Source organism: Paroedura picta, chromosome 10 (assembly GCF_049243985.1).
Source record: "Paroedura picta isolate Pp20150507F chromosome 10, Ppicta_v3.0, whole genome shotgun sequence".
NCBI classification, from domain to species: Eukaryota; Metazoa; Chordata; class Lepidosauria; order Squamata; family Gekkonidae; genus Paroedura; species Paroedura picta.
In genome coordinates, this window is record NC_135378.1 from 16,001,875 (window position 1) to 16,028,502 (window position 26,628).

The following is a 26,628-nucleotide window of genomic DNA, read 5'->3' on the forward strand; positions in this document are numbered from 1 at the left end:
TCTTTGTCCTTTTTTGCTTTTTTACTTTTTAAATAATAGTCTGAATTAGCTCTTGTTTGTGGTACAGTACCTTTGTGGCTCCATATCATGAGTTCACCGATTTTAGAACCTGAATCTTAAGTACCCCACAAATATCTAGCTGTTCTCCAGGAAGTTAAGGAACCCAGCTGAGTAGGACTTCCTGTGCCTGGGGGGATCGGTAGGAAGAGTGCTAGAGGAGAAAGATTAGAGTAATGAACCTGCTATTACTATGGTTGAACTTATGATGCTTGCAAATTGCTCTTTGTTTGGGATTAGGATAAGTTTCAGCCACTGCAACATCCGTGTTCATAAGCCTCTCAATACATATCATTTTTGCCAGCTCTCTGTTGCTGCTCTGTTCTCATAGCTTGATGCTGCTAAGCCATTTTGTTCTAAGTAACAAGAGAAAACGATGTAAGATCCTTTGACTTGTATAAAACCCCTCCAAGAATTGTGTATCAGTGGCTATCAGCAAGATTTGTATGATAAAGGAACAGGATTCTATTGAACATGGTGATCAGGGTACTTCAGCCCTACTTCCACAAAGGAATTCTTGACTTCCCTTGCCATTTATGCAAGCAGTTTATAGCTCTGTCATTGAGCTTATGACAGAGCCACCGCAGAGAAATCTGAGAAGCTCTTTATCAGTTACTGCAGGGGTCCTCAGCATGGTATCTGTGGTGCCGACATCTTTTCTGGCACCCTCCCAGTGCTTTTAGGAAGGGGGTGGAGAACCTGCTCTGCATGCTGAAGGTCTCCACTGTGAAACAGTCAGGTAGGAGGGGATATGAAAGACCCCACCCTGAGATCCTGGACCAGTGAATCAGACCCTTGATCCATCAGAGCCATTGTTGTCTGCTTACACTGGCAGGAGATCTCCAGGGTCTCAGGCAGAGGTCTTTAACATCACATTCTTTCTGGAGATACGGGGGATTGAACCTGGGGGCTTCTGCATGCCAAGCAGAGGCTGTACCACTGAGCCACAGACCCTTTCCTAAAATGCACATGAACCACTCCAGGTCCACCCTGGATAGCCTGGGCAAGCCCGATCTCATCAGATCTTGGAAACTAAGCAGGGTCAGCCTTGATTAGTATTTGGATGGGAGACCTCCAAGGAAATCTAGAGTCATGACACAGGAACAGGCAATGGCAAGTCATCTCTGAATGTCTCTTTCCTGGCTACCAGACAATCCTACAGGTCAGCATCGTCTACTCCAGCTGGCCGTGCCTCTGCAAGGTCTCAGGCAGGGTTCTTTCTCTAACTGTCTGGTTCTGTCCCACTGTGTTCAGTTTTGGGCACCCCAGTTGAAGAGGGATGTGGACAAACTGGAGCGTGTCCAGAGGAGGGCAACAAAGATGGTGAGGGGTTTGGAGACCAAGACATATGAAGAAAGGGTCGTGGAGCTTGGTCTTTTTAACCTGGAGAGGAGACGACTGAGCAGGGATCTGATAACCATCTTCAAGTATTTTAAAAGGTGGTGGGTTCTCCAGCTTTGGGAACTTTTAAACAGAAGCTGGATAGCCATCTGACGGAGAAGCTGATTCTGTGAATGAGTATGCAGGACACTCACAACCCTCTCACTGAGTGAGAGGGTTGTGAGTGTCCTGCATAGTGCAGGGGGTTGGACTAGATGACCCAGGAGGTCCCTTCCAACTCTATGATTCTATGAAGTGCCAGGGATTGAATCCAGGACCTTCAGCAAGCCAAGAAGCTGCTCTAACGCTGAGCCACGGTTCATTGTCCATTTGTGTGTCCACGTGTGGATCAGGCAAGTGGTCCATCTGGTTCAGCAACCTAAACCAGCGGCCAAATCTGTTGCCCTAGTGAACCCACAAATGACATAAGTGAACCCACAAATGACTTCACCTGCTGTAGCCTCCTAGCTCCAGAATTCAGAGCTTGAGTGTGGATGCTGATGCTCCTTTTAGCCCCCACTGTCAGGAGCCACGAATCGGGCCTTTAAAGCTGTCAAAGCTCGTGGCCATGACTACGTGCATCGGCAGCCAATTACAGTGCTTCGTTGCCGTCTTGGTGGGCCGCTGTCTGGTTCTGTCCCTCGGTGCGCTGATCCTTGCAGGTCACTGGGTCCCTCCTGGCCTGTTTGTAATTAGAAATACAGCCATTGAGTTCACATTCTGAGCAAGGATTTATTTTTTATTTACTGTAAGTTGGTTTGGGTTCGTCTAAATTGAATTTGGAATTTATTGCAAATATATTGATTTGATATAAATTTCTGGTGGTTCGTTGTAAGGAAGTATAAAGCAAGGACTAATAATTCTGTCTTTCTGCCAAAGCTGGGTTGGGAAATTTATTAATGTGGATCACAGCATTGAAAATAAAAATGACCTCATCTCGGTCCACCGTCATATACCTTTCAATCCTCCACCGCTTTCTCTTTTTCCTCCAGTACATTGTTGTGGCCAGCCGTATTCCCCCGCCTATGAATTTAAAATATTCAGGGGTATCAAAAGGGCCTTTTTTATTTAAAAGTCTTCTGTCAGCCCCAGACCGGCAAACATTTATCTCTTTCCACAAGATTTGCAATCATTTTAGAAAATAACTTTTTTATATGCTTTATAGAAAGTATTTTCTTTAAAACTTTGTTTCATTAGAAGAAAGTTTAGAAAATAAGTTTTTTATATGTTGCACAGCAAAAATTGAGCCCAACAGCACCTTTAAGACCAACAAAGATTTATTCAAGGCGTGAGCCTTGAATAACGTATGGTTTTTTTAATGGCTGCACGTATAAAACCTCGACAGACGGACTGTGGTGGACCTTTCTCCCTGTGGTGAAGGTTTTCCACATAACTCAAATGGAGCTTTTTTCCCCATTGGTAAGGGAATATTTAGAAATGCCCCGTTCCCTGCAGCGTGGAGTAGGCGTGTCGCGGGCCGTATAGCCATGCCAACTTCATTGCTAGGCCTCTGTGTGATGCCTGCTAACTAGGGCCTTGTGCAGCACATGAGGACCACAGAAGGAGGTGGCAGACCTTGCACACAGAGCCCTGTCAGTAAGCAGTATGCATGGGGCATGTTTTGTGCCAGATTTTCTCTTGGGTTTGAATACACTTACTAAACGTGGATCATTGTTTTGACTTTGAGCTTTTCCACATCCTCATTTTCCTCACTGGTCAATACCTGTTTGGGGAGGGTGTTCTGCCTTCTGGTGGTTGATCCAATATTACATTGGTGTATGTCCAATTTGCAGGGAGGTATGCCAGACATAAGTGAGTGTATATTTAATTAACCACTAGGGGGAGTGGAACACATGTAAAATGGATACCCCCCTCCCGAAGAAGCAGCTGTTTGCAAGGAAAATGAGAATTCAGAAAAAACTCTATGAATTTTTTTGACAATACATAAATGTGTTTACCTCTTTCCCTTCTATTAACATTTTGCATCCTATATATTGAAATCTTTATATGTAAACAGTTGGTGGATTGCCCTAAGAACCTCTGTGCCTTTGGCTAGTGAAATGGTTCTTTTCACAGATAGTGCAGGTGTGAGTTCATAAAAGCTTAAGGAGCTGTTTCATGTGCATCTCACGGGCCTTGCAGGTTCCCTTGTCCCATACTTCAAGAAGGACGTAGATAAATTTCAAAGGGTACAGAGGAGAGCGACGAAGATAATCTGGGGCCAAGGGACCAAGCCCTATGAAGATAGGTTGAGGGACTTGGGAATGTTCAGCCTGGAGAAAAGGAGGTTGAGAGGGGACATGATAGCTTTCTTTAAGTATTTGAAAGGTTGTCACTTGGAGGAGGGCAGGATGCTGTTCCCGTTGGCTGCAGAGGAGAGGACACGCAGTAATGGGATTAAACTACAATGATATAGGCTAGATATCAGGAAAAAAATTTCACAGTCAGAGTAGTTCAGCAGTGGAATAGGCTGCCTAAGGAGGTGGTGAGCTCCCCCTCACTGGCAGTCTTCAAGCAAAGGTTGGATACACACTTTTCTTGTTTGCTTTAGGATGCTTTGGCTGATCCGACGTTGAGCAGGGAGTTGGACTAGATGGCCTGTATGGCCCCTTCCAACTCTATGATTCTATGATTCTATACTGTTCCTCGCACATGCCCAGTGCCTGGTTCTGCTGCGTGGCAGAGGCTTTTTGCTTACATTGCCCAGGGTGGGTTTCTTACTCCTCCCATTTTCTCCCTGGGCCTCTTGGGCCTCCTTAGCCAGGCCAAGCTTAGAAGCACGAGCTAGTAGTGCACCACTCTTGCAGAGCAGAGCAGAGCAGAGCAACAAACCGTACTCTGCTGTGATTCATTTCCAGGATGGGCGTGAAGCTTGCTGGGTGACTCTAACTAGGGGGAAGTGAGATAAAAACTATTTCAGTTGCCGTCAAATTCAATTGGATTGAATTTACAGCTGAGTGCCGAGAGGCTTTATATTCTGGGTTTATTTAATTTCTTTGCACCAGATTTTATATTTGCAGTTAGCATTGAGATAGGAATCTGGGTCAGCGGGGAGGGGAGTTATTTTGAAGTCAAGCAGCAGACTGCGGGAACAATGGAATACCTGCCATGGAGGTTTTCAGAGGATTCCGCCTGTGCTAAGTTGCAGGCACTGGCTAACATATGCCTGTCCCCCCAGACTTTTCTGTTGATTGTTTGTAAAAGTGATTAATAGGTGAATGCGGCTGGGATGATTAATCCTCCGTGATCCGCCTCGAGAGCGTCTGGTGGAAAGGCCCGGATCAAAATGGTTAAAGTAAGCCAAGGCCATGGCCAGACTCTGAACAGTAGCCACCTGTCTGTCTGCTGTTAGAATATTTTAAATGGCCAAGTCCGGCGAAGCAGTCTTCTTGGAAAAATAGATTTTTGAAACTCGAGCCAAACTTGCAAATGTTGACTGTCATTTGCCAATTTTTACCAACGAGTAACACATGACAGTCGAGATTCTCAAGTTTGGTTCGAGCTTCAAAAATCTACTTTTCAAAAAACTTATTTAGAAAGCTTCACCAGAATTGAAAATGGAATTCCACAGTAGTGGCTATCCAAAGATCTCTGGGAGTATCTGCCCTCCTCTCCGAACATATGGCAAATTTGACACCCGATGGGAGTTGCAGAAGCGATGTGAGATATAGAGTGGTGCGCAGTGAGCTAAAAACTCTTCTGGGCTGTCGGGAGCCCCTTGCTGTAGTCTACCGTCCGTCGTGGGGGGAAGCCTGGACAGCAAATGACTTTCCCTTTTAACCTGCTTTGATTTTCTCCTGGGGCGCTTCTGTGGATGGTCACCTGGGCCCAAATTTCCATTTTTCCCCCTTTGCAGACTGGAAGAGCTGGCAGAGATTTGCGCGAAGCACGACATCCCTCACATTGTCAACAACGCCTATGGAGTCCAGTCTTCCAAGTGCATGCACCTCATTCAGCAGGTAAAAATGCTTGCATCAGATGCAGGCCTCGGCCGCAGAGGGGAATCTCAGTGCGTCCCTGTTCACGTGTAGGGAAAGCCTGGTTCCTGAGCACTTTGGGACAGCCCCTGTGTCCTTTCCTTGTCTGTCTCCCAACCAGGCTGCACCTCACACAAATAGACATGCGGAAGCCCAACTCCAAGGCCTTCGTTGTACATGCCATAGAACCAGGTAGCCAATTGCGAGGGATTCTGTGAACTTAGGCAGATTGTGATTGGCTGGGGTGGGAGGGAAGGGTTTTGTTGGTGCTTGGCTCTTGTGGCCCTTTTGTGGCACACCCAGGGAAATGCCGATCAACACTTTAGGGTCGGGAGGCAAACCTCCTCCTGTTCAGAGTTGCCAGGGATTCTGGGTTTTTTTTGTGGGGGAGGGTGCATGACCTGAGCTTGGAATTGTGGTCACGGTGGGTGGGAAGGTAGTTGCGAATTCCCCCTGGGGCGCAGAATGTGTTTCTGAATGTCTCTCAGGGTAGGCAGCTGGGTGGATGTGCAGCAGAACAACTAGATTCGAGTCCAGCAATACCTTTGAGACCAACTCAGCTTTCAGGACAGAAGCTTTTGAACAGGGGTAGTCAAACTGCGGCCCTCCAGATGTCCATGGACTACAATTCCCAGGAGCCCCCTGCCAGCATTTGCTGGCAGGGGGCTCCTGGGAATTGTAGTCCATGGACATCTGGAGGGCCGCAGTTTGACTACCCCTGCTTTTGAACGTGGAAGCTCCCTTCATCAGATACAACAGGACTGGAGAAGGGAGCTCCAACTCTCGAAAACGCACACCCTGACAGTTGCTTTGTATCTAAGGTCCTACTGGATTCGAATCTCACGGTTCTACATAGGTAGTTCTTTTTTGTGAAGAGTTAACGGCAGAAGGCCTAGGCCAGAAACTTTATCCCGGATCTTTTGGCAGAGAGTCGGTCCTGTGTCAGTGCACGAAGGAGAGTCCCACAGGAAGGGGTGGGGGGGAACCATCTTCCTCAACTCTTCCCAGTTACCTGCCTGAGCATCGGCACTGTAGAACTCCTCTGTATTAGCAGTGGTTGCTTAGAGCCAGCGTGGTGGTGTGGCTAAGAGCAGAGGCCTCTAAGCTAGAGAACTGGATTTGATTCCCCACCTCCTCTTCCCCTTGCTGCCAGCTGGGTGACCATGAGCCAGTCACAGCTCTCTCAGAGCTCTCTCAGCCTCACCTACATCACAAGGTGCCTGTTGTGGGGAGAGGAAGGTGACTTTAAATGACTTTGAGTCTCTTTTGGGTAGTAAAAAAGCAGGGTGAAAACCCCCAGCTCTTCTGAGCTGTCTAGTGAGCCAGTTTTTCTAAGCCAGCTTCTTTTTTTATTTTTTATTTTCCCCATCAACTCTTGTTTTGTTTTTAGGTAACCACTTTATCAAAGCAGTCCTGACGGTGGCCTGCAGGAATTAGGTGGGGGCCGAAATCCTTTTCTATTAGACATGTTAGCAGCAGGACGGGTGGGGTGTTATGAAAACTTTACTGATGGTGTCTGAGCTGGAAAGGCATCGCAGTTGGAATCTGTACAATCTCTCCTTGGCTGGTGAATGGCGCTTCGGCTACAGCAGGGGTAGTCAAGCTGTGTTCCTCCAGATGTCCATGGACTACAATTCCCATGAGCCCCTGCCAGCATTTGCTGGCAGGGGCTCATGGGAATTGTAGTCCATGGGCATCTGGAGGAACACAGCTTGACTACCCCTGGGCTACAGGACAGGTGGGATCAGTTGGGGAGAGGGAAGCACTTGTTGACCGCCTGTATCCTCACCTTGGAAGCGCCTGCTTATTGCAGGTTGGGCGGCAACCTCATCACTCTTGGAGTTGTTTCCTTTCTATGCGTGAAATTTAATGCACAATATTTATTATTGATGACTTGCAGACAGCCTCTGGTACTCATTGCACAGACATTAAGACCGAGGCCATGCAGGAAGACTTGAAATAGAAGGTGAACAGGAAAAGGAGTAGAGGGTCATCCAAAGAGGAAAGCTGAACGAAAGGGACAGCCATTATCTGCTGCTTCACCTGAGATTCTTCATAAACCCGGGCTTGCTCATTTCCTCTATCCGCCTTTTATTTCCCTTGACTTAGAACAACATTTGAGTCCTGCGGCATCTTTAAGACCAACAGTTATTCAAGATAGAAGCTTTTGTTTCCTTACCTGCTTCAAGCCAGATTGGTGTCGTGGTTTAGGGCAGCGGCTTCTAATCCACTTGGAGACTCCTGGTAGAGGAAAGTGGCATATACGCAGCATAGGAAACCCAACTCTTCTTCTTCATAAACAGGTTTGATTCTCCACTTCTCCACATGCAGTCAGCCAGTCACAGCTCTCCAAGAGCATTCTCAGCCTCACCTACCTCATAAGGTGTCTGTTGTGGAAAGAAGGGCAGAAGGTGACTTTAGGCCACTGAGACACATGAGGCCTGCTGGGTGACCTTGAGCCTATCACAGTTTTCTCAGAGCACTCTTGGCCTCACCTGCCTACCAAGTTGTCTGTTGTGGGGAGACGAAGGGAAGGCAATTGTAAGCTGCTTTGAGATACATGAGGCCTGCTCGGTAACCTTGGGCCACTCCCAGTTCTTTCAGAGCTCTCAGCCTCACCTACCTCCTAGGGTGTCTGTTGTTGGGAGATGAGTGTGAGCTACTTTGGGTTCCATGAGGCCTGCTGGGGTAACCTTGGGCCAATCCCAGTTCTCTCAGATCTCTCTCAGTCTCACCTACCTCCCAGGGTGCCTGTTATGGAGAGAGGAAGGGAAGGCGGTTGTGAGCCACTTTGAGATACATGAGACCTGCTGGGTGCCCTTGGGCCAGTCCCAGTTCTTTCAGAATTCTCTCAGCCTCACCTACCTCATAGGGTGCTTGTTGTGGGGAGAGAAAGAGTAGGCAATTGTAAGCCAGGTAGTAAAAAAGCATAGTGCAAAAACTAGTTCTTCTTATACCTCGAATAATACTTCGCCGGTGTTAAAGGTGCCACTGGACTCAAAACTTTGTTCTACTTCAGACCACATGGATCCCCACCAGAATCCAAATTCCCTTGACCATGTTTATGGCAGAGCGATGAGAGTGAAGCAAAAAGGGGGAAATGCCAGTTGATAAGAAATGGATTGATTTAACAAAGTCCCTGCGCATTTTGCTGTGTCGACTTTCTCAGGGGGAATCTATAAGAACACAAGTTTATCTTTCATGCACATAACTGAAAGACCGCCATAGCAAAATTATTCCAAAATCATTTTTAAAACAAAATGGATTACAAAAACAGATTCATATCATCATCCCACAATAAAATTGCAACCATACTTCTGATGAAATGCCGGCCCTCAGGCAAAGGGCCCTCCCCTCCCCCTGAGGGCCAATCAAAGGCCTGACACGCTCTCCCACAGCCCTCTGCTTGCCCCTCAGTGGGAGGAGGGAGGGCCCTCCCTCGCTGAGGACCAACCACCGGCTCCATGTGGAAGGCCAGCCCCATCCTCCAACAAAGCCCCATGGCTGTTGCCAATGTGCTCAGAACTGGCAAGCCCGGGGAAGGCCGCCCACCCTCACTGCAGAGGCCCCATCATTCCTACCTGCCTCCTCCCCACCGGGGAAGGCTGGCCACCTCCTCAGAAGCCCTGCTGCTCTTGCCTGCTCCCTCCCTGCTGGTGGGGAGTGCAAGGCCTAACCTCATCCACGGAGGCCACAGTACTGTCCACTGCCTCTTTGCCGCCTCCAGAGGCCATGAATGCCGGCCTCCTCCTCCACAGAGGTTCTGCACATCTTGCGTGCCTCCTCCCTGCCAGCAGGGGCAGTATAAGCGGCTTGCCTCCCCAGTGGAGGCCCTGCTGCTCTTGGCCAGCTCCTCACCCTCCACTCTCTCCAGCCTCCCACTGCAAGAGCTGGGTGGGGGATCACTGGCACCTGTCTTGCTTTTAAATCCTCTAAGCCAGGGATTCTCCACCAGGACTCCCTGAACCCCTGGGGCTCCCCAGCCTTCCCCTCTGCCCTGCCTTATGGACTCGACCACCGGCTATTCCTGGCATTGCCGTGAAAGCAGGGCATCAGCTGCTTACATTGACTGGGTGGTGGCGTTCTCGCATGGTTACTATGCCTGGGAAAGGGGGGTGGAGCCTGGACACCAACTCCAGCCTCAAACTGCCTCCTTTCACTCCCACACCCTCAGTCGCAGGGAGGTGTGGCCAGCTGGCATCACTTCCTGCAGCTCTGGGGCTTCTTGAAGCCTGAAAACTATTTCAGGGCCACTTCTGTGGTCAAAAAGTTGAAAGATGCTGCTGCAAGCAGACTGTCACACTGACCTTGTTAGCCTAGGCCAGGGGTAGTCAAACTGTGGCCCTCCAGATGTCCATGGACTACAATTCCCAGGAGCCCCCTGCCAGCAATGCTGGCAGGGGGCTCCTGGGAATTGTAGTCCATGGACATCTGGAGGGCCGCAGTTTGACTACCCCTGGCCTAGGCTAACCTGAACAAGTGAGCTCTTGGGAGCTAAACAGGGTCAGCCCTGGCTATTAAATGAGTGAGATACCTCAGAATGCCAGGGTTGTGAGTCCAATGGCAAACCCTGACTGAACATCTGTTGCCTTGAAAATCTTTCGGGGTCACCATAGGTCTGCCAATCAGAAAGCAAATCAGACCTTTGGGGTTCAGCTATTAATCACTAACCTTAACAGTTTTATTCCCCCAATGTTTTTGTGAACGACAATTGAATCCAAAAGTCTGATTTGTTTTTCTAGCAATAAATTATCACGCTGCATATTTAGGTTGCTGTGATGCTGTTTACTCATCTGCTACTAATTGACTTCCTGCTTATATCTGTAGTCTTATGATCCCTGTCCCACTTTCTAAGGAAGTGTGCACGCACACGAATGCTCACGCCTTGAGTACATCTTTGCTGGTCTTATAGGTGCCATTGGACTCCAATTTCGTTGTGCTGCTTCAGACCAAAACGGCTACCCTCTTGAATCTGTCAGATGGGAAGCATGAGAATTGCTCATAACTGAGAGAAAGGAGTGGGTTCCCCAAAGCTACCCCCTCCGGCCTCTGTGCCAAGAGGGAGGCGTGCCGATGCTCGAGAAGACACACAAGAGAATCTCCCCCCTCCCCAAGGCAAGCCTAGCTGCAGCCAAATTAACATTTTTCTTGTCGATGGAAGATCCATTATTAGAGCGAAAATATCCCAGTCGAAATGCGAAGGACAGTTTAGCTTCCTGCTCACTTATAATGGAAACAATAAATCATTTCTAATGATAGCCTTGTGGGGAAATGCCACAGGAGCACGGTGGGGACAGTAGTCTGCCGGGCTGCACACTGCTATCTGCCTAGTTCCTGTGGGGTTTTCTTCTTGTTTTTGGTTTTAAATGATGTATGCTTAAACATTCCAAAGGGTCACCTTTGCTTTGAACTTGCTAACTTTTGGCTGGAGGAAATAGATTTGTTCCATTGACAAGGAAACGTTCTGTGCGGCCAAAAAACCGTCCAGCTTGCTGCAGCGACCCCCCGTGGTTTCCAGTGATAAATGGTCCTGGAAGGGAAGATGTCTTGCCATTGAAGAATGCCAGGCTCCTGAAGAGCTGATGGGAGGCCTCCTTAGGTTCTGGCTGCATTGCTAGGAGCAGAGTATCTGCAGCCAGCTATTCCGCACGGGTTGGACCTCATTTGGAACGTTCTGTTCCGGATGCCGCATTTCAGAAAGGATATTGACAAGTTGAATGTGGCGGACCACATTCAACTTGTCGGAACGGGGACTTGGATGGCCGAGGGGGTGGAAGCCCTGTCTTATGAGGAGATGCTGAGGGTAGGGTTGGGTGCTTCAAGCGCCGAAGCACCCAACCCTAGCTGAGAGATTTGGGCCTGTGTAACTCAGAGAAGGGGAGGCCAAAGGGGGTAGGATAGCCAGGTTTAACTACCTAAAGGGTAGATGTGTTGAAGAGGGGGGCAGCCTATTTACTGCTGTTTTAGAGACCAGGGCTGATTCTGGACTTACTCTGTTTTTTTTTGGTGTGGATCCTGCTGAATTCAGATCGATTTGAACTCGGGTCTTCCTCTTTATCCCCTCTCTCCATTGAAACAGAAAAGTGTTCTGCACTTGATTGGGAAAACTCAGAAGGTGAGGGGGGAGCCAAGTCCAGACAGAGCCTATTTCTTTCTTTCTTTTCTTGAATTGGGGGGGGGGGGGGGCTTGAAAACAACAGAGAAGGTAGAAAAAAACCCCACGAGGCAAATCTCTATCCACAGAAGTGAGGGCTTCTGCAGTTTCTACAGAAAGAAAATTAGAGCTTCCTCTTTAAGAAAAGCTAACAGCCTTGGCAGGTTTGGCCAATCAGAGGTTCTGTATCATGGAGTCAGCTGGCCAATCAGAACTGCTTTACCACAGAGTCCGCTGGCCAATCAGAACTGCTCTGGAGTGCTTTCTCATGCTTTCTGAACCGCAATATTCCAATATCGAGGATTAAAAGGACTCCTGGATATGGCGAAGAAATGGTAGGGTGACTCCGGATCAATCCTCCTTGGTGCAGAGGGAAAACTAAAATCGCCCAAAATCAAAAGAGAAATCGCATTCTGTGTAGAGGGCAGGGACTGAATCGGCCTGGGATTTGAATAAAAGCTCCGTGCAGTTTACACCCAGGACTAGGACCAATGGGTTCAAATTATGGGAATGGAGGCTCTACTTAAACGTTAGAAACTATTTTCTGAGGACGAGGACTGCTTATAGATGGAAAGCACTGGAGTCTCCTTCGTTGGAAGATTTTTGAATAGCTTGGATGGGCACCAGTCTGCAGGGTGTGATTTTTAAGTCCCTGAGAAGTCAGGGGATGGACTGGATGGTCCCTGGTGGCCTCTTCAAGCTCTGTGTGATTCTGAGAATCTGGAAAACATATAGAGGGATGTATATCCGTCTGGGCTACACTGTACCCTGGCAATTCACTTCCTTTGGTTAAATTTATTATTTTATTTATTTATTTCGATTTATATACCACCGCATTTCCTGGGATACCCGTGGCGGATCGCAGAATAAAACATTAAAATACAATAAAACCCCAATTTACAATAAAACAAGCAAGTAGTCAAAAACACAAATAACCTATCCCATCCCACCTCATTCAGACGGTTCAGATGGATTAGACGGAGGCTGAGTCTTCTTGCACTAGGAGTAAGTGGGTGCTGGTCTAGTAGACTCTGGTAGACTTTGGGAAGGGGTCCTTGATGGAAACACCGGGGGTCTACCCTGGCCTCAACCAAATGCCTGGTGGAAGATAAAATCTTAGTCCACATTGCATGGTGGAATTGCATTTGAGTGGTGGTGAAAGGCTTCATAAAATGCCAGCATGCATGTTGGGTGCCACCAAGTCGCTTCTGACTTACGGTGATCCTATGAATTAACGTCCTCCAAATTGACACAAGAGAACATATATTGTTCCGCTTACACAGACATTTGTAGCCACTTGATCGATCCACTCCTTTAAAAGTTTTCAGAACACCAGGATGGGAATCGAGCAAAGAAGCTGCTAAGTGATGAGTCCCCCCAAGTCAACTCAGCTGGCTAAGTTCTGTGCCACCTCCATAAAAATCCGTTGCTCCAAACTAACATAGTTTTCAATTCTATTTTACTATTTGTTTTAAATTGCGTTATATTAAATGACCATTTTATGTACTGATTTTATATGACTTGGTCTGAACGACTGTAATAAAGTTTGACTTGACTAACATCCTCCAAAACAGCCTTGGTCAGGTCCTGCCAGTGGAGGGCCCCTGGGGCTTCCTGGACAGAGTCCATCCAAATCCTGTTGGGTTTCTCTGCTGCCTTCAGCTTTTCCTGGCGTTATCGCCCTCTCCGCGGGCACTTGTCTTCTCAACGTGTCACCCAAGGACGATAGCCTCAGGCTAGTCATTTTAAGTTCTAGGGAGACTTGAGGCTTGATTTGATCTACAGCCCACTGACTTACTTTTTGTCAGTCCAAGGCAGGGGTAGTCAAACTGCGGCTCTCCAGATGTCTGTGGACTACAATTCCCATGAGCCCCTGCCAGCGAATGCATTCGCTGGCAGGGGCTCATGGGAATTGTAGTCCACGGACATCTGGAGGGCCGCAGTTTGACTACCCCTGGTCCAGGGGATCCAACACCTCCTTTCAAAGGAATCCTACTTCCTTCCGGCCCGCACTCCAATAGGCCTCGGTATTCATTTGTTTATTTAAACATTTGTACCACGCTGCTCCGCCTGGCTCCAAGCAGCTTACAATAGTTGTTGGGGGAAGTCTTCGGTTTAAGACGAGTGTAAAATAACAACACTGCCAGTCCGTACTGCGTGTGGCTCCGGACTCAGCCGGGTTCCGTATTCTGCCTTTTCAGGGAGCGCGACGAGGCCGGATCGACGCCTTTGTGCAGAGCTTGGACAAAAATTTCATGGTTCCCGTAGGTGGCGCTGTTATTGCTGGCTTCAACGACGCCTTCATTCAGGAGATCAGCAAAACGTACCCAGGTACACATGATTTTCCTTGGGGGAAACTGTCTGTCGAAGACAAAGTCGGGTGGCTTATTCTTCTGTATAAAGAATGCTTCAGCGTTGGGGAATGATTTATGCCTTCTCCTTTCCCCCCAGGAAGAGCGTCCGCCTCCCCTTCGTTAGACGTTCTCATTACTTTACTGTCCTTGGGCACAAAGGGGTACCAGCGGCTGCTGAAAGAAAGAAAGGTAGCGTGTCCAAATTAATGGATGGCAAATTTAACATCAGGTTCTTGGTAACACGTGAGCGGTATGCTCCTCGTGGGCTCATCGCGTTCCAGACCTGGGCATTAAAAGTGTGTCTCTTGCCGGGTTCAGTATCTCACTTTCGCATGAGCATGGGCAAGTGCAAGGGGAGGGATGATTTTTTAAAAATGGGTCATCCATTTTCCCATATGCTCATCGCCTTTTTACGTGGCTTTTGTAGGACACAGGCAAGGAAAGGTCTGGTGAGTTCACAGTGCAAAACTGTACCCCCCCCCCCACTAGGCAGCCATCTCTCAGGGCTCCCCCTGTGACCCGTTTGAAGCTTTTGTTAGGGCCATGGGATTGATTTGTTGCTGCCATAGGGGTTTTCAATAGGTGTTTTAATGGGTTAATACTTTATTTTATTGGGGGTTTTAGCGTGACCCGCCACAAGCCAGTTTACTGAGAGGCAGTATATAAATTGCAACATAAATAAATAAAATAGTGCGGTGAGCTGTGCTTGTTTGAGAGACAGTGTTGACTTCCCTGGGGACACCCTCCCTCTCCCCCCCCCTCCCGGTAAGTAGGGATGCCCATCTCCAAGTGGGATCCTCCAGGATTACAGCTCATCGCTCGACTACAGAGATAATTTCCCTTGGAGCAAATGGATGCTTTGGAGGCGGGACTCCGTGGCATGGCCTTCCAATGAGGTTCCTGCCCTCCCCAGGCTCCTTCCCCAAAACTCCAAGAGTTTCCCAACCTGGATCAGGCATTTCTACCCCTCCATCCTCCAGCAGCAGCCAGGGGCACCTGGCAACCCTGCTGGGTAAGCTTTGTGGCTCAACGGCAATCTGAGAACAGGCCTTTGGAAGTCCTCCCAGTCTCATTTCAGGTAGGACTAGGACCAGAAACCGGAGATGTGTTGATACTCTGAGTCTGCATTGGCTGCAGAGAGAGAAAGATGGATGTTCTCCACAGCCCAGATAGTGCCACATGTCATACTGCAGGATGCAGTGATGGAAACTGAGGGAGAGGGCTGGAGAGTGGCATCCAGCATGGAAGGCCCTGCAAGCAGCCATCCAGTGGTACCCTCTAGGATCTCTCTGCCCGGCACAAGCACAGTCACTTGGGCCCACCCCTGCAGGCCGTTGCCACTTCCTACTGTTGAGATGCCGGCCCCGTGCGCTCATCATGGCTGCTACAGGACCGAATAAAGTCAGTCGGGGGACCATTTCCTCCATATATCCCGAGCTGAAGATCAGCAGGCAGGCATGATCCACACAGACGGTCTCAGCGCAGCATCCCGTTCTACAGAGAATGTCAGCTTTGTGATACTTTCCAAAGCTGCAGAAGGACCACTCGGTTGGCATCTCGTTACTCAGCCTGCCAAACTGTTAGGAGGGAGACTCAGGGGGCCAATGGGAAGTGGTGGTTCTGGTCGACCTCAACCAAATGACTGGTGGAGGAGATCCTTTTTGCAGACCCTGCGGAACTGTTCAAGCTCCGTCAGAGTCCTGATCTCCCCTGGGAGCTCATTCTACCGGGTGGGGGCCTGGATGGAAAAAGCTCTGGCCTTGGTTGAGGTCAGTCGGGCTTCCTTGGGGCCAGGGACCACCAGGAGTCCGGAAGTGGTGGAGCACAAAATTTTCCAACGCAGCAGGGAGCAAACCAAATGATTAAATGGCTGCTAGTCACCCTGCTAAATTAAATGGCTGCTAGAGCCTTTTGTGGCGCAGAGTGGTAAGGCAGCAGACATGCAGTCTGAAGCTCTGCTCATGAGGCTGGAAGTTCAATCCCAGCAGCCGGCTCAAGGTTGACTCAGCCTTCCATCCTTCCGAGGTTGGTAAAATGAGTACCCAGCTTGCTGCTGGGGGTAAACGGTAATGGGGGGTAAACGGTAAGGGGGTGGGGGGTAATGTTGCCAACTCCAGGTCAGGCAATTCCTGGAGATATGGGGATGGAGGCTGGGGGACCTCAGTGGGGTACAATGCCTTTGAACCTCCAAAACAGCCATTTCATCCAGGGGAACTGGTCTCTGTAGTCTGAGATGTAATTCCAGGGGATCTCAAGGGCCCACCTGGAGGCTGGTGTCCCTGATAGATAATTTTGTGACAGCCATAAAGTAAGAGCACAGTCTCCCTTTCATTGGAACCAACCAAATGACACAATGTGACACCTTTTAAGGAAGCATTTTAATAAACTGAAATCATGGTTATATGTCATTAGGATGGTCCTAATAAAGGTGTTAAAGAGCCTCTTGTGGCGCAGAGTGGTAAGGCAGCCGTCTGAAAGCTTTGCCCATGAGGCTGGGAGTTCGATCCCAGCAGCCGGCTCAAGGTTGACTCAGCCTTCCATCCTTCCGAGGTCGGTAAAATGAGTACCCAGCTTGCTGGGGGGTAAACGGTAATGACTGGGGAAGGCACTGGCAAACCATCCCGTATGGAGTCTGCCATGAAAACGCTGGAGGGCGTCACCCCAAGGGTCAGACATGACTCGGTGCTTGCACAGGGGATACCTTTACCTTTACCTTTTAGTCATTTAAGCCTGACAGCAGAGCAGGGTCTACCATGCAGCTGTTAGGTTTAAATGTCCCACAGTTATGTGGGCAATTCCCCTGCCCTTTCTCCTGGCCCTGAAGAAAGGTGGTAGCCTGGCAACCTGCAAGTGGGAGAAACTTGCCTGACCGGTTTGGCTTGCACCGTGCGGGTCAGTTCGTGGGCTTTCCCAAACCCCAAATTGAACTCCCCCTTTTGGAATTGCACCCATCCCTCAAATGGGCTCTAAGAGAGGGAACATGCGGGAATGGGGAGGTGCAAGAGCAGGAAAAGTGCTGGAGGGAAAATCTAGTCTGCAGTCCAGAAAAGACATGTCTGAGTGTTGCAGACTGGACAGCATTCGACCCATGCAACAGACAGGATGGAAAACGCAATGGCCGCCTTGGGTATGCGGCATCTTTTCCCTTGTGATTTAACATGGCCTTCGTTTGCTTCTGACCAGTTTCTCATCTCAGGTTGGTTTGGTGGTCCGTGTGCTCTCTCATGCTATATGCTACTGATATTTTTTCTCCCCTGATGTATTGTTGGAAGACATCCTAATCGGCCTAGGCCGGAGATCTTGGTTAAATTAATGGTATCACAGTTCTTGAACTCTCCGTTCTCAAGTATTTGAATCTTTTGTGTGTGTGTGTGTAATTAGATGGGAACCATGTGACCTGCGTTCCTTCAAATAGAAGCCTCCGCTTTAATTTACTGATGTTGTTGGATTGTTCCTTAAAGGTACTTCCCAGTGGGATGTCACTCCCTGTTGCTTCTCCTCCCTTGCATCCCCCAGTTTCCATTACAGCACTGGTTTAGCTTTTTTGAGGAGGGGGAGGCGGAGGCCAAAGTGCAGCATCATTACTGTTAGTTCAGGAGGAAACAACCAATCACCTGGGGCTTTCTGAATACCAGCTGCCGTAGGATTCCCCAGATCATCCTTTTGACCAGGGAGATGCCACTGAAATATTTGTCAGGCTTTGGGGTATCAGGAAGTGATGTCAGCTGGCCAGGAAATGAGAGGGGACTCGCCCAGCAAACGTTTAAATGGCATGGGGTCAGTCCCCTTCTCACTCCCTCCAGGCCCAACATTGGTCACGGTGAGAGGGGTCAGGTCAACCTGCCCAGATAAGAGTAAAGGTAAAGGTATCCCCTATGCAAGCACCGAGTCATGTCTGACCCTTGGGGTGACGCCCTCTAGCGTTTTCATGGCAGACTCAATACGGGGTGGTTTGCCAGTGCCTTCCCCAGTCATTACCGTTTACCCCCCAGCAAGCTGGGTACTCATTTTACCGACCTCGGAAGGATGGAAGGCTGAGTCAACCTTGAGCCAGCTGCTGGGATTGAACTCCCAGCCTCATGGGCAAAGCTTTCAGACAGCTGCCTTACCACTCTGTGCCACAAGAGGCTCATTCCAGATAAGAGTAGAATTTCTTTTTTAATTAAAACGTTACCTTTCCTCTTTACTCGGAGCCAGAAACGGCAGGCACAGAATGGGAGGGCTCTCTCCTGCCGCCATTTTGAAAACCACTCTGCCACCATTGAGAGGGCCTTTGCAGTGCTGTGTGGTACTGTAGAACCATGGTTGGGAAGCTCCGCCCCAGATAAACATCCTGGGTCAGGAGTTCCTAAAATGTGTCTTGTGTGCTGTGCGGAATAAACAATGACAGGCTTCTGTGAAAGGCACCTGATGCATCTGTCCGTGAGGGAGGGGCTGCGGCACAGTGGCAGGACGTCTGCTGAGCATGCAGAAGTTCCCGGGTTCAATCCCCGGCATCTCCACTTCAGAAGGGTCAGGTAGTAGGTGATGTGACAGATCTTTACCAGAGAGCTTGGACAGCTGAGTAGACTAGGGGTGGGCAAACTGTGGCCCTCCAGATGTCATGGACTACAATTCCCATGAGCCCCTGCTGGCAGGGGCTCATGGGAATTGTAGTCCATGACATCTGGAGGGCCACAGTGTGCCCACCCCTGGAGTAGGCAGTGCTGACTTTGATGACCCAGTGGTCGGATTCTGTATAAGGTAGCTTCAGGTGTTCATACCATTTACCACTCTGGTTGGAGCTTCTAAGCTGCAGGAGGTGAACAGAGTTAGTCCTTCTGTGTTTCTGTGCTGCGTGAGTTTGGGTCATTCACTCATTTCTTATGCGGGCACAGCAGAAAGACCCATCCTGAAAGGAGGCTACCCATTGCAACTCAGCACGAGTTGCTGCTCGCAGGCATTCCTTTTAATCCCGAGGCGTGCCCAGTGCAGTAATATGGAGAAATGCAAGTAATTAATTCCTGTGAGGGCAAGGTGGTTGTATGCTCACAGGGGCAAGGATAAAACTCAGTTTAAATTCAGGAAGAGAAAGTTGCAAGGGCTAATTAGAAACTTGGGAAATAAAGGCAGAAGCAGAAGGAGCTGCCATAATTGCCACAGGAACGTCGCAGCTCTGTCTGAGCACGAGACGCTGCGAAACGCCTAATGAGTCTTCCGGAAGGGCTCATGGCCATTTTGAAATGAAATCAGCTTTATCGTGCCCATTTCCCGCCCCCCCCCAAGGCAGCGGGGGCGGGGCAGGGATCAATGGACTATTTCGGACTTCATTGGACAATTAGATTTACAGTGACAACAAATAATTCCCGAGGAATATTAGGAGTTGTTGGGAACAGCAAATAATTTGGCGAATAAAAGCCTTGATGAATGGCCATATATCTGCGGGAAGCTAGTGGGTTCTCCATCGAGTGAAGGGGTTGGCCGTCCCTCAGTTTCATTCATGAAGCAGACCTCTTCCCTAAAAAAAAACCACGGTTCCACTCCACGAACCCAATTTCCTAATCACCATCAATAACATTTTCTCTTGTCGAAATAAGAGTCCTCCAACCCCCCCCCCCCCCCCAACCCTGTCCCCACTCCGTTTTTTATCTCTGCGCCTCAAAAGTGCGTATTCCCGAGCGGTGAGGTTTCAATCGTGACGCTTTATTGCTTTTTTTAGCTCTGCGCAGGCTGAGGCAGAACTCGGCAGGAGCTATTTATAACTTGACATTGAGTGCTCCTTTCTATATCCGTTCCACTACGCCTACGCAGGGAAAGGGGGGGAAGGAGTTCAGGCTATTTAAAAAAAAAAAAATCAGAATGATTTTTGCTCTCTGCTTTTTGCAGGTTGTTTAGTCCTCCTGGTGACAAAGAGTTCAGCCGGCATTGTGCAGTGAAAGGGGGGGGGTGACTCTGCAGCATAGCCAGACAGCCTGGCCCTGTGTCATTCCTCCCCCCCCTCCACACACACACAATAGTAGCTTTAGGTGCAAAGGATGTGTGCTTCTCCCCACATATCCCCAGCAGTGGGGAGCTCCAGGGCAGCTTGTTATGAGCGAGGTTTGTTACGATAGGAATTAAATGACCGGGCCCCTCGCCTTCCCAACCCCTCCGGGCCCTTCGTTGGCCAATTCGGGTTGGTGCTGGTCAACCTGTCCAAATAAGGGAGGAATTCTTTCCTTGGTCAGCTCTCTCCACCCCATGCATCATTTTATAAACCTCGCTCCTGCTCTATCAGAGGGTTTCCCAACCATGGTACCGCAATACCACATGGTAACATGGCATGTTTGTTTTTTTCAAAATGGCGGCTGGCTGCCAATTCTGGCTCAGAGTGAAGAGGAAAGGAAAAGTTTAATTTTTAAAAATTCTACAAGTTGACCAGCACCTTCCTAAAGTGGCCACCGATGGGACTAGATTGGTCTAGATAGACTGTTGGCCTGACCCAGCAGGGTTCTTACGTTTTTAGAAGGAAGAGGAGGTGTTGGTGGTGGAGGTGATGGTTATATGCTGCTTTTCTCTAACAGAAGGAGTCTCAAAGTGGCTTACAATCACCTTCCCTTTCCTCTCCCCACAACAGACACTCTGTGAGGGAGGCGAGGCTGAGAGAGCCCTGATATTCCTACTCAGTCAGAACAGATGAGGAAGAAGAGTTGTTTCTCATATGCCGCTTTTCTTTACCCAAAGGAGTCTCAAAGGGGTTTCCAGTCACCTTCCCTTTCCTCTCCCCACAACAGAAACCCTGTGGGGTGGGTGAGGCTGAGAGAGCCCTGATATCACTGCTCGGTCAGAACAGTTTTATCAGCCCAAGGTCACCCAGCTGGTTTCCTGTGGGGGAGCAAGAAATCAAACCCGGCTTGCCAGATTAGAAGTCCACACTCCTTACCAGTAGACCAAGCTGGCTCTTTATATGATGACTAGGGAAAGAACTGGAAGCCTCAGGTGTACAGAACAACAGGGTACAAAAAAACCAGCTCTTCTTCTTCTCTTAAAAAAAAGAAGGAAACTCTCTTGTCTTCCCTCACCGGAAAGGCAGCTGACATTTAGCACATAAGTTGTTCAATACCCGTCTAGTATGATCGGAGTCTTCTGCGTTTGAGTTAAATATAGTAGCGGCAACTCAGGAAAAAATCAATGGTGCTCGGTTAGCTTTCTTTTAACTAAGACTTGTGCTTGGAGTCCTCATAAATCCCACCCAAAATAGCCAGATTTCCTAATAGAGGTTAGATATGGATTTGACCCTGCCAAAGGTATTGCCAGAGACGAGGCGCACTGAATTGATTGCACAGGGAACTGCTTAGCTGGCAGCTTCTAACAGTCCTCGACGCTTGTGAAGGGGGGGGGGGAGATCACTCAGGGATCCCGAATGGCTCCATCGCCTCGAGTGGCACTGGGGTTCCACAGCCGGCTGCACACTGAGAGTGGATTTGGGGAGGGGGTTGCGGTCATATCTTTGTAACGCAGGAGGTTTTCCTGCTGTAGAAAATGCCGGGTGGCTTGACCCCGCCAGCTGCTTGGCCTGGATTTCCTGGGGCCAATCACACTCAGGGGATTAGGGAGAAATACATCAGAAATACATCCTGTTGCGTCTGTGCCTGAGGTTCTGGCCATTTTGGTCATTGGGCGGGTTGGTTAGTTCTTGCCCAGGCTGGACCCTGGGGCTGCCCTTCCTTCCGGTCTTGAGAACCCATCTCATGGAGGTCTCCTAACCCTTCTGTCATGTTGGCCGTCAGATTGTAGCAAACTTACAGCGAAACCGTATGGTGGCCTTTTTCAAACTTTTGACCATGGAGGAGGCCCTGAAATAGTTTTTCAGGCTTCAAGGAGCCCCGGACGTAATGTCAGCTGGCCACACCCCCAGAAGTGGTATATCACATGGTTAAAGGAGAAAAGAAGAGCTGTTTTTTTTAATACCCCCTTTTCACTTCCCAAAGCAGCTTCTCTTTCCTCTCCCCACAACGAACACCCTGTGAGGTAGGTGGCGCTGAGAGAACTGTGCTCTGTGAGTACAGCCCTAAGAGAACTAGGACTGGCCCAAGTCATAGGATCATTGAGTTGGAAGGAACCTCCAGGGTCATCTAGTCCAACCCTCCTGCAGAATGCAGGAAATTCACAACTACCTGCCCACCCACAGTGACCCCAATTCCATGGCCAGATGATGCCCCCCTCCAAAGGCTGTGGAAGTGTGGTGAATCAAACCCACTTCTCCGGATTAGAGCCTGCCGGCCTAAACTACTTCCCCATGCTGGCTGGTGGTTTTATGATCAGCAAGCCACTGTTTGTGATGAGCTCCTGTTTGGAGTCCCCTGTGCCGTGCCTTAGTCTTGTTTCACAGCTGCACAGTGTGACGGCCTCCTCAAAGAGTCCACGGACCTTGTAAGGACCAGCTGACAAAACCTTCTTTTTCATCTCCTCCTTCAGGAAATGTTTTCCTATCTTTCGAGTGAGCTGAAGAAGTTGGCAGAAGCCTACAACGAAAGACTGCTAGAGACGCCTCACAACCCCATCTCCTTAGGTAACCGGGAATCCCGGCTTATTCTGGGTAAAAGCTTTTCAAATAAAACTTTGCTGGGCTTCAGGGTGCCGCTGGACTCAAACTTTGTTCCCGGGTGTGCCCTGTGGCAGGGGCCTTTCCTTCCACACAGGAGGAGGGAGGAGCCTTGTTCCCATCTGCCGTCAGAATAGCCACTGGCTGGAGGCTTATTGTTGATTGTTCTAGCTAAACAAACTCTTCTTCAAATGGTCTCCCCGGCTCAATTCTGAAATGTCTGAAAGACATAAGCTCGGTCGTGTTCGTATGAACAGATGAACGCAAATGAGCTTGCGCCTTATGATGTTCCAGAACTGAGCTGGGGAGACCATTTAAGCCCCGAGTGGGCACTCTTATTCCAGCCTTGAAAACCCTTTTTGTAGATGATTTTGTTTAGCCGTAACTAAACCTCAAACCGGTGGCTATTTGGCTCATCCAGTGGAAAAGCCAGTCTTTTGCACACTGAAGTGTCGAAGGTTTTGCCTTAATAAAGACTTTGCATCCTACACAGACTCTGACAACAATATTTTCCAGACTCCCAGTGGTACAGGGTCATTGGACTTGTCGCATCCTACTGTGCCTTCCTCTACAGGGGTGGCTGAACTGTGGCTCTCCAGATGTCCATGGACTACACTTCCCATGAGCCCCTGCGAGCACATGCTTGCAGTGGCTCATGAGTTTTGTTGTCCGTGGGCATCTGGAAAGCCACAGTTTGGCCACTCCATTCTACTGTTTTGATTGCAAATCTGTGATTGCCTGGGGCAAGAACTCCTGCTTAAGCTAGTGGGTGCTGCTGAAGCAATCCCCGTGGGCTCCACAGCTTCTTTGTAACTGTCCCGACCACGGGAGCTGCAGCCAGGCGTGCTTGGTGCTTCCAGTTCACGCACAGCTTCCCCGGTGTGGATTTGGGCAGGAGGTATCCTGTGTGTGTCGACTATGCGTGAGCAGCAGGGTGGTCCTATGCAGAGTTCCCCCAGTCTAAGCCCAGCACACAGGATTGTTTCTAAAAGCAAGTTGAATGCTGTGAAAATGTCACTGGGCAGGAAGCCAGCTAGAGCCGTTCATTATCAAGGCACTGTCCATGTGGTGACACGGGGGGCTCTGTCAAACTCATGGTTAAGAACAGAGAGCTAGTACTTGAAGGCATTGCACACCAAAGTCGCTTTTTGTGTTAATCACTTCAGGGTGTGTGTGTCTGCGTGTGTGTGTGTGTGCGTGCACGTGCGTGCTTGTGTGTATGGGAGAGGTACGTGAGATTGAGTGAAAAAGCTGGTTGGATCCAACCCCAACTAGATTCTTTCTTAATTAGGATATTCCAGTGACCTTCAGACACCTATAAAATAAGGCGGTTGACCATAGTTAGCAATGCAGGCAGAACACAGAACTGGGGTTAAGGCCCATCAAGAAAGGAATGGTGACCTTTTTATTTGAGATGAAAATAGGAAGTGGAAAGGAATGTGCCATTAAGTTTTTTTGTATTTCATCATAAAAGGTAGTCTCTCTTGGGTAACTTTACGAGAACACTCAAGTTGTAAAGTATGTTTTTGTTGGTTGAGAAAAGAAACCTGAGTGTCACACAGCCACTTTGTGCTTTCAGCTATGTCCTTGAAGAAGCTAGATGAACAGAGCAGTACGGCAGTTACGCAGCTTGGATCGATGCTTTTCACAAGACAAGTTTCTGGAGCCAGGTGAGTTCTAGTAATGTCTTGGCTTCAGAATTGTAATAAGCAATAGGGGCTAGGCTGTTTAACTGGCCTCAAAAGATGTGTAAAATTTGGCAGGAGAGATATTGTAGTATTTGTTTTTTATTTATTAGTCAGGTTTCTATACCGCCCCGTCTCTAGACGGGCTCAGGGCAGTTTATAACATGAAATAGAGTCAATAAAACATTGATAAAACAATCAATAAAGACAATAAATAACCCCCCTCCCATTCCTCCCCCCCCCCCGGATCTGGCCAGGCAAACATCTCTAGGACTGGGGATCCCCAGCACGTTGGTGTTTGCTGAGCTTCATGCCCTCCAGGGTACATACTGGGAGAGGCAGTCCCTCAGGTATGCAGGGCCCAGACTGCGTAGGGTCTTAAAGGTCTATACTAGGGGTAGTCAAACTGCGGCCCTCCAGATGTCCATGGACTACAATTCCCAGGAGCCCCCTGCCAGCAAATGCTGGCAGGGGGCTCCTGGGAATTGTAGTCCATGGACATCTGGAGGGCCGCAGTTTGACTACCCCTGGTCTATACGAAGACCTTGAACCTGATCCGTAACTCAGCTGGCAGCCGGTGCAATGCTGGAGGGCAGATTGAATATGTAACACATTTTGATCCTCTGTGTCCGTCCTTTGACATAAACTTAATTGTTTTTCATTTTGCTTCTTCCTGAGAACATGGAAGATGCGCTAAGAATTGTGGCCCCTTGTGGGATGCAGATAGTTCAGTTGCTAAATGTGACTGGCGCTAACTTGCTCCCTCTTCCTGGCATTTTGGACATTTGCATTTAGAACTGAGTTGTGCTTGCTTTCCAGGGTGGTTCCTCTTGGTTCTTCGCAGTCTGTAAGTGGACATACTTTCAAAGGCTTTATGTCACATACGGACAGCTACCACTGCGCATACCTCAACGCGGCTTCGGCCATTGGGATGTCCAAACAAGACGTAGATGTGTTCTTGAAAAGGCTTGACAAGTGTTTGAAGGCTCTAGAGAAAGGAAAGACCCATGGGCAAGATATGCCGGTAACGAATGAAGAAGAAATCGTGTCTGAAATGGAAAAATGCAACACAAATGCAGCTGAAGGAACTGCCAAAAGTTAGCTAATGACGGATAAATTGTCAGTTTGTGATGTGCAAACTGTATCTTTGGGTGGGGTGGATTGTGGATTGGGTGGGGTGGATAGATTGTGCAATCTATTATGCAATTAACATTAACCAAAGTGTAGATCACTATGGGCTTCATCGAAAGGAATGGGTGTGATACACAAGTATGTTTCTCACCCAGTTTGCATTACTTTCACTGACATTTGTGCCAGAGAATGTAGTGCAGGATTGGGCTCCGAACAAATTTTCAGAGTTAGGAATGTTGCCAGCAAAATTTACATCCCTGGGCTTTTCTTGCATTTTCATTTGCCTTGTTTCAAGTTCCCGTTTCTTCATTTTTTTGTTTCTGTTCTGCACATGTTTTGCTCCTAGTGATCGATTCAATATGCCCATGTATGCCAGATATAGACCAGTGTAATATCGAATCAACCACTAGAGGGAGCAAAACACATGCAGACCAGAAACAAAAAAATGAAGAAACAAGAACTTAAAAGTGCAGAAACTGATAATGCAGAAAAACCCTCCGTCAAGGGTCTAAAAGATGCTCTGCAGGACTGGTGTAAACCTGTTAGCAGGGAGCCAAGCCATTGTACTGCAAATGTCAGGCTCTTGATGTGTGGTGGAATGGGAAAGTGGCTGCTTTTCAAAGACTGATTTGATGTGCTCCTCATAGTGGCATGGTAAAAATAGACAGTTTTCAAAAAAAAAACTGACACCCTCATTGGTAGCTCTTTGTAAAGGCAGCTGCCCACTCTAATATGGTTCTAAAATTATCTGATTTATTACAAACCCAGAACATACCATGCAGCGCAGTCGTATGCTTATGAATCTCTTGTTCTACTGTGCTTGTAACAGAATATTACAATGCCTCCTTTGTCGTTCAAATGGTGTGTCCTGTTGTGATCTCCCTGCTTCGTGTGTGTGTTTTTTTTCCAGCTGGGGCGGGTGGTGGGTGGTATAAATTTTATCAGTCTTGGCTTTGGAATGGTTACCCAAGAGTGTTTCCATTCCAAAATTCCTCCACCCCTCACCCACCAAGTGGCACACAGCATTCAAACTTACACTTGAGTATGTCAGACATAGACCAGCATAATATTGAAGCTACCACTAGAGGGAGCAAAACATACAGAACAGAAACAAAAACAAAATAACAGGAATTTACAAGCGAGGAAAATGAGAATGTGGGAGAGCCCTCTGTCAAGGGTCTAATGTGCTCTGTGCAGGATCGGTATATACATCATCACAATGTATTCTCAATACCTTGGACAGCTCCACAGGGTTAGCAGAGCATTCACCCAAAAAACTAAGTGTGGAATGAGAGCCTTGAATCTGACATCGACTTTTGATTATTAC

The 26,628-nt window shown here is 48.6% G+C and overlaps 1 protein-coding gene across 1 annotated transcript in view; it reads left to right on the plus strand.

Annotated features, from left to right (window-relative positions):
* The window catches only part of SEPSECS (Sep (O-phosphoserine) tRNA:Sec (selenocysteine) tRNA synthase), a 37,868-nt gene extending 11,708 nt beyond the window's left edge, over positions 1–26,160 (plus strand). Inside the window, exons 6-11 of the mRNA XM_077301503.1 lie at positions 5,294–5,396; positions 13,770–13,899; positions 14,020–14,111; positions 22,359–22,452; positions 24,065–24,155; positions 24,990–26,160. Of these exons, the coding sequence (XP_077157618.1) occupies positions 5,294–5,396; positions 13,770–13,899; positions 14,020–14,111; positions 22,359–22,452; positions 24,065–24,155; positions 24,990–25,272 (793 nt within the window). The 3' untranslated portion in view covers positions 25,273–26,160. The remainder of the gene's footprint in view (positions 1–5,293; positions 5,397–13,769; positions 13,900–14,019; positions 14,112–22,358; positions 22,453–24,064; positions 24,156–24,989) is intronic.
* The last annotated feature ends 468 nt before the right edge of the window (positions 26,161–26,628 follow it).